Here is an 11,264-nt window from a genome sequence, read left to right on the forward strand (position 1 = left end):
CTAGTCCAGTGATGGCGAACCTTTTGAGCTCGGCGTGTCAGCATTTTGAAAAACCCTAACTTAACTCTGGTGCCGTGTCACATATAGAAATTTTTTGATATTTGCAACCATAGTAAAACAAAGACTTATATTTTTGAAATTTATTTTATATATTTAAATGCCATTTAACAAAGAAAAATAAACCAAAAAAAATGAGTTCGCGTGTCACCTCTGACACGCGTGTCATAGGTTCGCCATCACTGCCCTAGTCTATAGTATTCTGTTAGCATAGTCTGCACTGAGAAGGACAGCAGAATCTCACTGAAAAAAATATTTAATCTAAAAGCTTGAGCGGTTGGAGTTCAACTCCACAATGACTTTGCTATCTACAACAGTGCATTCCCTAAAGGATTCAGTCATGGCTTACTGGCTGGATTATCATGCTGCCAGCAAAAAACCTCGAGTGCTGCACAAAATAAGCAAAAATACAGAACAAAATTCCACTGCCTCCCTCCCGAAAAGCCTGAAGGCTTTGCCATGGGTGATAGTGTGACTTATAATAAATATATATTTGGAACAGGATCTGTGCCCTGTTTTTGACACAGAGCTCCTAAAACCCTTGGAATTTTCAAAGTGATGAAGGCAATAAAGTGTCTCCTGTTCTGTTAATGAGGTGACTTTTGGAAAGCACCAGAGGGTGGGGCTGGTTGCCAGTGGAGCCAACCAGGTGATTAGAGGGTTGGAACTTTCAGTCCCACTCCCAGACCTAGTCCAGGGGAGAGGAGCTGGAGATGAACTCCAATCACCAATGTCAACGATTTGATCAATCCAATCACCAATGTCAATGTTTTGATCAATCGTGCCTACGTGACAGAACCTCCAGAAAACCCCGCGAGGATGGGGCTGGAGAGCTTCTGGGCCATGACGTAGCATAGAGGCCAGGAAAGCGTTGCTCCTGGAGAAGGCACGGAAGCGCCTGGCCCTCCCCACGTACTCTGACCACATGCTTCACGCATCTTCATTTGGCTGCTCATGAACAGCCTTTGTAATAAACTGACAGGTTCAATGAGTAAACTGGCTTCCTGAGTCCTGTGAGCCTTTCGAGCAAAGCAATGGAACCCAAGGAGGAGGTTGTGGGAACCTCTGATTTACAGCCATTCTAGGAAGAAGTGCAGGTACCAACCTAAACTTGCAACTGGCCTCTGAAGTGGGGTCTGAGCACTTAACCTGTGGAACTGACACTCTCGCTGGGCAGACAGCATCAGAATGGAGGCGAATGGAGGGCATCCAGCTGGTGTCGGAGCACTGCTTGTTGGCGGAGGCACGCCACCACCCCGCACATACACACCGGGGTGGGTACTGGACTCCTATTACCATGGTGCACTTCCACGCAGCAACCAGTACCATTCATAACAAGCTTCTCATATCACGCATTACATTCTACTGGATAAACAGGATAGAGACGAAACAATTTAAATATTTAAAACACGAATGAGGCTTATGGAGCATAACTCATAAGAAAGACTGGATTTCAAATTACCATAACTGTAAAAGAAGTAGAAAATAGAAAGTGAGCATTTAAAAATGGTTACAGAGAAAAATATCCTAGGAAGAAGGTGATGAAGGGGAATAAGGAAAATGAAAGTGATTTGCAAGGGACAGTTCAGAGGAAAGAATGAATCTTAAGGATGGCAGAATACCAAACTAGTTCTTTAAACCAAGTTTTTGCCTCACTCTATAAACATGATAGGGAGTAAAATTCATGGTAATAATGTCTTTTTTGCCTGCTGATGAAAATTCATATCCAAACATATAATCAGCAAAGTTTAGTGTGATAAAAGATCACTATGACAACAAATTATTAAGTAATACTCATTACAGCACTGACCCTGTCCTGAGCAAAAAGGAGTAACTGAATAATTGAGCATTTATGACTGGGCTGATAATAAAAATAAGAGAAACAAGAACAGCAGCTGACATTCACTGAGAGGTTGCAATCTGTCATTCACTCTTCAGAGAGCTTAACAGGCAGTGACTGAATTAATTCTTACAACAGTACCTACCTGTTACCTCCATTTTGTAGAGTGATAAACTGACAGGTTCATTTAGTGAGTAATCTGGTTTCCTGAGACCTTATTGTGGCTACAGAGCTAGGAAGTGGCAGAATGGGCAGTCTGCCTCCAGAGCCTGTGCCTCCATCATTACACAAAACTCTGATTATTTTTTATTCCACCTTTAAGTTTCATCTTCTAGATGGCTTACAGCTAAAAACTACCGAAAGGGCACAAGGCATAGGAGAAATGTGATAAGTAGTACATCACTTACCGTTGGGGAAAGCTAATACACTGATGATAAGAAAGAAGAAAATAACAGAGAGGATACCCCGCCAGATGTTGTCTTCTGGGACAGAGTCATCCCTGAAAACAGAAAAAGAACACTGAGTATTCATTTTCAGATCTAAACCTAGAGGAAGTCAGAGTTCCATGCTATAACGACCGGGGGATTGCTAAAATTTATTTTACTGAGCAGTCACTATGCACACTACATACTACTCATTATCATTTCCTAAAATAATTCAATCTCATAATAAAGTCCAGTTCTTGTAAGAAAGGCACCTGGCAACCTTACACACCAACGCACATTCTGTTCAGACAAACAGTTGAGAATCGCTCTTCTTTAAAAAAAAACAAAAAACACAAAATACCCAGGATGTCGAAAGGTAAGGTTTACGAAATGCCTTTTGGTTTCAAGAATAACTAAAGATGACCTTCATGATATAGACTGTGGCAAAGAAACTTTCCAGGAATCAGAAAGAAAGCAAAAGATTATAAGGAGGAAGGCATAATGCAATGAACTATATACTCAATCCTTGTAAGTGAGCAATTAACTATCTAAGGGATGAATGAAAGGGGGGGGGGAGGGGGGACGTGGAATAGAAGGCACCAGTAAAAAAACGTTAAAAGAGAAAACAAAACACAAGATTTAAAATCACACCAGACAACAAAAAATTATAATGAAAAGAGATGAGCTTCCTCCGTGTCATGCCTGGTCATTTCTGGTTTATTACTGTATTCATCGCCTCTATAACTCCAGTAGCTGAAATGACTCCATTTGTTGGTTTATATGTTGTCTGCCTTCCCTGTATAAAGTAACCTCCTAAAGGCAGGGAATTATTCATTTGTTGTATCCTTGGAGTCTGGCACATAGTAGGCCCTCAAGCAGATATTAATGGACTAATTATTGATAGAGAGAAAACTTATTGTGTAAAACAAAGTAAAAATTCTCAAATGAAAATTTTCTTAATATCGATGGAGAAGAATTAGGTTTTGAGAGTTTACATTTTAAAAAAAAGAAGACTAAGAAGAGCCCAACCGGCCAGTGTGGCTCAGTGATTGAGCGTCAACCTATGAAGCAGGAGGGCACGGTTTGGTGCTGGTCAGGGCACATGCCTGGGTTGCAGGGTTGCAGGCTCAATCCCCAGTAGAGGGTGTGCAGCCAGTTAATGATTCTCTCTCATCATTGATGTTTCTATCTCTCTCTCCCTCTTGCCTCCTCTCTGAAATCAATAATATATATATGTTATAATACATATATATATTATATATATATATATTATACACACACACACACACACACACACCCAGAGAAGAGTCTAGTAACATATTTGGGGCTCAAGAGAAGCAAACAAAAGAGGAGAGGGAAAAGAGAACTATAAGATAGTAAGGTTTTCTGAATTATTGGTAATTACTGAGAAGCTTGGGAAAGGGAAGTTCAGCGATTCAGTTTAAAAATATACAGGATGAGTAGACAGAGAATGAGAGAAAAAGAGTGGAAGGAGATATTTTAGAGATAATGAGATACAGCAATAAATTTAAAAATGATTATAAAAAGTTGAGTTTACAAAAAGTTGAGTTTACTAGTATATGGGGAAGGGCTGCAGTGAAAAAACTTTCAAAAGACAAATATTAAATTAAGATTAAACATCACTAAAGGAAAAAATGTCAAAAATATCTTAGAAGAAAACAAAATTAGCATAAAAAATTTAGAACATCAGAATACATGAAGAGGTATGGAATAAAACAATATTACCTAATTACCTAATTAAAGACAGGTCCTGGGATGTTGTTTTATAATGCAAATATGAACTTCTGTTTATAGTAAGTTTCTGCACTCTATTTAATAATTTCCAGACTTACAACAGGACTGAACATAAGGTACTAAAATAAAGAGATCATACAGGTAATAATGTCTCTTAGATCTTCATATGGCCAAACAGCACTAACACTGATGCTGGACAAACAAGGCTTGACTGTTAAGTTCATATAGACCTGATTACAAAACCAAACTGGCGAATCAGACAGACTTCCTCCTGTAGAGAAATGCAGTCCTACATTAATGGGCACTCTAAGGACTTAACATCTGTTCAGAAGTTATGAGCGCAGGCCTAAGAATGCCAGCCTGATGAGAATGCCAGCCAGAAGATGACTAGGTTACTTGTGAGGCCCTCTGGCTTAAGGAGGGAAGTCAAATCCAATTCCCAGGTCCATCAGCTTGTACTGAAGAATGGCTACACCAAGGGAGTGGGGAGACACAGCGTCCTCCTTCAGACCAGCATCACACTACTGATACTGGTAATGATAAAGACAAGAATAATAGCTCTTCTTTATCAAGCATCTCCTGTGTGCCAGGCACTGAACAGCAGTTTATAAACATTATCTCCAACTGTCAAACTCATTTGCAAAATGGGGTATGAACCAACATTTTCTATAGCTAATTATGAAAAGCAACTTAGCTGCAAAGGCCACAAGACCACATCGGTAACTCTAGAAAACCCAATTAGGGGATAGGAACTAGTTAGCTCTGAACAACCGCCATATCTCTGCCACACTCGGAATGCTAGCTGTGCATCATAGCTCTCTTAATCTTCCTATCAGCCGAAAAGGGGGAATAATCACAATCTGCATTTTACGGATGGGACCTGGCTCCAAAGTTCAAGTTTTCTCCCCTGTAGGAAGCTTGCGGCCAGAATGCCTGGGCCAGAATTCTGGCTTCAACACTCATCAGCCTGTGTGACCTTGGGCAGATTACCCAACCTCTCCGTGCCCTGGTGTCCTCCCCTGTATATCAAGGATAATAATAGTCCCACCTCACAGGATGGTTGTAAAGATAAAATAACTGACCACATGCACAGTATTTAGAGCCCAGCACAGAGGAAGTGCCAGCTATTAGTTCACAATGTCTGAATGCTCTTCATATGTGTCTGCTTCCTCCCTCACGTGGCTAATGCTAGCTGTGGGGTAGGTATTATTCTGTGGGCTAAGAAGACAAAAATGAACAGACACTGTCCTTATTCTTGAATCACAAACAAAAGGGACAATGAGACATAAAACTAAATGATTACCTTAGCCAGCTTTAACCCTGTCCATCTCCTTAGTCCCATGTCAAGGAGAAACCTAACTTGGACAAGTTGAAATTCCTTGGACACAGCAAGCTGCAGGGAGGCAACCTCTCCCGGGTGAGTGACAGCGCCTGTTGGACCAGGGCTGACTCCACCGTTCTACTGCCAGGTGCCTCTTCAGGAGAGGTGGGCTGCTGTGAATGGGAGTTAGTTGATTCTGTGTTTTCAAATCTAAAGTTGGAGTTTTTTACACCAAGGCTATTCAACATTTTCAAGGTTACCAGCCTCTGTAAGCAGAGTAATTACTATACTCTGAGCTTGAGACAAAGGTTCTCCTTGCCCCACTTTGGCAGAACAAACTTTTTGACACATGCTCAAGCATTTAATTTATAGAAATACTCTAAAAGGTAGCAGAATGAGCTTTGGTAAACCTTGGGGAGAATGATTCAATAGCATCTGGCTTTATTTTGAATGACAGCGATAGGGACAGGACATTTAAATGCTATGATTTAACAGTGAGTTGGCCTAGTTGCTATTTAACAAAAGTACCTGACAAATCCAAACTTGTCTCAGACTTCTGCATGACGTGTCTAATCCGTCCCAATCCCAAATTCTTACTGTGCCTCTGGAGCATGTGACATGCCCCAGGTACTGTGGTTCACACTGGTATATGACACACCGAAAATGTTCTCTGATACTATGACAGCCCGAACGTATTCTCTCTCCTATTCTCTTACACTACAAGTCTTTGAAAAATAAACTTGAAGACATTTTTAAAGTTTTACAGAATTGCAGTGAACAGTCATCCAACTAAAACCTGGTACAAAAAGAATCTGGTATCAGAGATAATCATCACAAAAGAGAACAGAATAATTTTCATTAAGAAGTCACAACTTTCCATCTTTTTTTTAAAATATATTTTATTGATTTTTTACAGAGAGGAAGGGAGAGAGATAGAGAGTTAGAAACATCGATGAGAGAGAAACATCGATCAGCCGCCTCCTGCACATCTCCTACTAGGGATGTGCCCGCAACCCAGGTACATGCCCTTGACCAGAATCGAACCCGGGACCCTTCAGTCCGCAGGCCGACGCTCTATCCACTGAGCCAAACCGGTTTCGGCTTTCCATCTTTTTAAAAAATATATTTGTATTGATTTCAGAGAGGAAGGGAGAGGGAGAGAGACAGAAACATCAATGATGAGCGAGAATCATTGATAGGCTGCCTCCTGCACACCCCCGACTGGGGATGAAGCCAGCAACCTGGGCATGTGCCCTTGACCAGAATTGAACCTGGGACCCTTCATTCCACAGGCCCATGCTGTATTCGCTGAGCCAAACTGGCTATGACTCAATCTTTTTTTAACCAATATAAAAGTTTATTTAACAAAAGCGTAATGTGAAAATGTACACGACTCGATTTTTATACTGCAGGAAAACAGGTGCTGTGGATGGGCGACTGGAAACAGCTGATTTCTCTGGTGAACAAGCCATTCTTCACCCCCGTTCCAAGCTGTCTAACATGCTGATACTACTTCCTCGTATTACCACCATTCCAATCCTCTGTTGCCCACTAGTTGCCATCTCTACACACTGATCTATCACAAGTTTCATAAAGGGATCAAATCTCCGCAATATTCCCTGATATTTCTGCCACCATTTAATTTCAAGGATAACTGCTTGTCCATAAATTTATTAACTAGGGAGAGTGAGCTTTGCTCGTGGTGTCCACTCAACGAGCTCAAAGACACCTCCAAACAAGTGCTTTACATTTTTATGGAGGAAGATAGAGCTATCACTGTAATGTCCCACCTTAAAGGCCGACGAATCATTACGAAACATGACTAAGATATAATAATTACTAATTGTATTAATGGCGCTTACGATTTCACATAAGGAAAGATTTATTATTAGTTAGTTCTTCAGTGTGTGATTTCTGTCTCTTTATGAAATTAGTGAAAGAGATAAAATTATCATTTTTAGAAAAGGCCATAGTTTGAGATTTAAATTATGCCTTTACTTTTGACAAGCTGTTAAAATTCATATTTATTTCTTATATGTTCACTGCTGCAATTTATCAACTGTTTGGGCAGAATATGCTGTAAAAGGAAAATTCCAGAAGAATGTGACTTCCTGTATCAGAAAAGAGGAAGGGAGACCTATTCTGAATGGGTCTAGAATAATCCTATCTAATAAAGAGGGAATATGCTAATTGACCCTCACACCATCGCAAAGATGGCGGCACCCACAGCCACAAGATGGTGGAGCCCAGTCCCCTCAGCCCCACCTGGGGGCTGGCCGGAGTCCCCCAGTCTCCTCAGCCCCACCAGCCGCCCAGGGCCGCCCGAGGCTCAGGTAACCAGGCCTGGCCGAGGCTGGCACTGCCAGCAGTGGCAGCAGCAGAGGTGTGATGGGGCGTCGCCTACCCCTGATCGCCAGGTTGCCTCCCGTCCCTGAGGGCTCCCAGACTGTGAGAGGGGGCAGGCAGGGCTGAGGGACCTCCCCTCCAGTGCATGAATTTTCATGCACCGGGCCTCTAGTATTAAAGATAAAAGGTTGAAGCAAACTAGTCATTCTTGTTTCTATTTAAAAATATATATATAATTGCCAACCCACATATGAGATGAAGTTAAAATGAAACAGGCAGGTGTATTATCTAAGCAAAGCAATGTCCATTTTTCCAATGCCTTTATCCTGTTTCTCAACTGGAGAGCATACTACATCCTTAATCACCGAAAAAAAAAAAAATTAGAAGGTATTAGCATACAATAAAATGATTTAATGATAACAACAGCTAATATTGCACTTACTATTTGCACTGTGCTAAACACAGATTACCTAAAAATAAAATAAAATATAATTGAACCCTCATGACAGGCAATCCTGAAGTATTACTAGGTATTTTTTTTTTTTTTTACACACAGATAAGGGAACTTGAGCTTGGCAAAATTAAGTGGCCACGAAGCTATTAAGTTGTAAAATCAGTTAACAAGATGAAATATTTGAGGGTAACCATAATTAGGACAAGACTGATTTCTCTCCAAAGCTAGAAATGTGCTCCTGGACACTTACTGATTTTAGAGAGGCAGGGAGAGGGAGAGATTGGACACTGTGGGAAGGTCTGGTCTTACCCCACAGCACAGCATTAGCAGAAGATATTACAATAACAGTAGTTGCATCTTCAATCATTAAGAGTGACTGTCACATATGCTTTAAAGCTTTAGGTAGATTCATGCAAAGAAACACTTCACAAAATAAAAACCAAGAGTCAAAAGAATTATGGCGGTAAAGAACAAGTATAATGTGGGAAGAGAGTATTAGTTTTATGAAAATCTGCAATGATTCCCAAGGGAGGTACCATGGGCACTTGTGTTGCATATACACACACATGTACACACATGGGTGTGCGTAGAGGACAATTAATTCTTTGTTGTTCAATGCTGTTCCATGTTGTAATACATTCAGCATTCTCCTTTTTTTAAATTGAATTTAGAGAGAGGAAGGGAGGAGTGGGGAGAAAGAGAGGAGAGAGAAAGAAAGAGAGAGAGGAAGACAGAGAAATGTGGCTATGAGAGAGAAACATCCATCAGTTGCCTCCTGTACATGCCCCAACCGGATATGGAACCCGAAACCTGGGTGTGTGCCCTGACCAGAAATCAAACCCGCCACCTTTCAGTGCCCAGGAGATTGCTCCAATCACCTGAGCCACACCAGCCAGGCAGTGAGCATTCTCACCCCATGCCCACAAAATACCAGTTCTCCCGAAGCTTGTGACCACTACACATTTTCTGCCGACCTAGACTGAGAACCATCGATTGTTGGATTCAAATGTTGGAAGAGAAGTAACTGACATGAACTGTGCATCCTGCACCAGATACTCTGCTAAGCACATGCACACATATTCATTCAGCCTTGATAACCCCATATGAGGTGTGAATCTTATCCCCATTTTACAGGTGTGAATCCTGGGACTTAGAGAAAGGTTAAGTAACTTAAGAACACATAGTTTTTGTCCGGCCAGTGTGGCTCAGTGGTTGAGTAACGCCCTAAGAACCAGGTCATGGTTCCATTCCCACCCAGCGTAAGGTGTGCAGGAGCCAGCTGATCAAAGATTCTCTCTCATCACTGAAGTTTCTATCTCTCTCTCCTGCTCCCTTCCTCTCTAAAAATCAATAAAATATATATATATATATATATATATATATATATATATATATATATATTTTCCATCTCTCTCCAAAACCACATTTCTTTGGGTTGATCTTGTAAGCCACAATGGTGTGTGGTAGGTATGCCTTGCCTTTCTTTAAAGAGGTTTGTTCAGAAGATATAAATTTTGGTAAGTTGGACCCATGGGTTGTGTGTCCTTATGAACTACGGATACATCAGTTCCCTGGGCTGGGGCTGGGGGGGGGGGCCACATGCTCCTGACAAAGTGTCAAGAAATGGGCTGAGCAGCAACTATGCATAGGTGTGGCTATTGCAAGTACCCAGTGAGTGAGTGAGTGTGTGTGTGTTTTCAGGGAGATAAGGGTTGTGCTATACTGTGTGAGGTTCATGTGTTTTAACATTTCCACAGCATTTACTGTGCCCTGGGGTCGTTACAACTGCTTGACAATATCTAATTCAGCAAGCATGTTAGGTGATTAACGGGGCATTGTGTCTGTGCAGCCGCGGACAGAGCGGTGATGGGTACTGGCGTGCCAGAAGGTCCACAGATCTGTGCCGACAGGCTGCGTTGTAGAGAGAGACGGCCGTGCTTGGGGCTAGAGAAGGGCTGTGCTAGCTGATGTGTGTGTACCGTGCACACGGGAGGTGCGGCACGCCTCGCATGTGCATTTTTTTTTTTTGCATGGCGGGGAGTGCCCAACCCCGAGGAGCTCCGCGGGAAGGGGTTCGGTTGGGGCCTGGGCCTGGTGCGTTGGAGACGCGGTGGGCCGCGGTGTTTTCGGGGTGCAGTGCCATGTCCTGGAAGTGGTGCATCGAGATGATTCATGCGATTGCGCTGGTGGAGGCGCGGGCTGGAGAGGAGGGGGCCGGTGTCGTGATGGGAGTGGGGAGCGATGCCGAGCGCGGCAGGAGACGGGCAGCGTGCGAACCCCGCGAGGGTGCCGGGGTCGCCCGAGGCGCCGTCCGGGGAGGTGGGAGGGACAGGGATGGGGTGGGGGCCGGGGTCGCGGAGCGCACCGGTGCAGGGGTTGCAAGGGGAGGGTGTGCGGCCCGACACCCGGCCGGTGGAGGAGCTGCGTGGGCGGCGAGCGCGCGAGGAGCAGCCGGCCCGCTTCCCCTCCCGGCTCCCCCCGGGGCCGCGCTCCCGCCGCCGCCTCCCGCCCCTTCCCTCCGCCCCAGGGCGCGCCCCCCGCGCGGCCGGGCCCGCCTCACCTGGTGAAGGCGAAGTACATGAGGCTGACGATGGTGAAGCTGAGCAGAGTGATGGTGTGCGGCCGGTAGAAGAAGTCGATGGTGATGTCCTCCACTTGCTGCTCGTTGATCATCCGGAAATGCATCTTGTAGTTCACATCGTCCTTGCTCAGGGTCCTGCTCCCCACGCAGGACGCCATGGCCCGCCTCCCCGTCCTGCCGCGGCGGCGGCGGCCCCGGCCCTGGGGGGCTGGGACCCCGGAGGTGACGAGCCGCAGCGCGAGGGAGGCCGGACGGCGCGGCCGGGTCTGGCGCGGAGGGCCCGCCGAGAGCGGAGGAAGGACGGGCGCCGGAGGGCGGGGTCGGCGCCGCCAACGCGGCCGCGGGCGGGGGCCGCCGCCGATCGTGCCCCGGCTGGCGCCGCGGGACCGGCACCTCCGTGCACGCCCGGTGTCCTCGCCTTCCGGGGACCGAGGCCGAGGGGCGTGGCGAGCGGGAGAAGGGGCGCTGTGGGCCCCGGCCCGCTC

The 11,264-nt window shown here is 44.7% G+C and overlaps 1 protein-coding gene and 1 pseudogene across 6 annotated transcripts in view; both read right to left on the reverse strand.

The window, feature by feature from the left end:
* The window catches only part of PTDSS1 (phosphatidylserine synthase 1), a 48,741-nt gene extending 37,714 nt beyond the window's left edge, over positions 1 to 11,027 (reverse strand). For 5 of the 6 annotated variants that reach the window (XM_070392169.1, XM_070392166.1, XM_070392168.1 and 2 more), the window contains exons 1-2: positions 10,759 to 11,027; positions 2,305 to 2,396 (exon numbers count right to left, since the gene is read on the reverse strand). In XM_070392169.1, coding sequence (XP_070248270.1) covers positions 2,305 to 2,396; positions 10,759 to 10,937 — 271 coding nt within the window. In that variant the 5' untranslated portion in view covers positions 10,938 to 11,027. The remainder of the gene's footprint in view (positions 1 to 2,304; positions 2,397 to 10,758) is intronic. The other variant, XM_070392171.1, reaches the window with a different exon arrangement.
* On the reverse strand, positions 6,654 to 7,543 carry LOC138993093 (small nuclear ribonucleoprotein G pseudogene; annotated as a pseudogene).
* Positions 11,028 to 11,264: the final 237 nt, after the last annotated feature.

The sequence above is a fragment of the Myotis yumanensis genome, unplaced genomic scaffold (genome assembly GCF_028538775.1).
Source record: "Myotis yumanensis isolate MYYU_CA2020_CCGP unplaced genomic scaffold, mMyoYum1.0.hap1 SCAF_15, whole genome shotgun sequence".
NCBI classification, from domain to species: Eukaryota; Metazoa; Chordata; class Mammalia; order Chiroptera; family Vespertilionidae; genus Myotis; species Myotis yumanensis.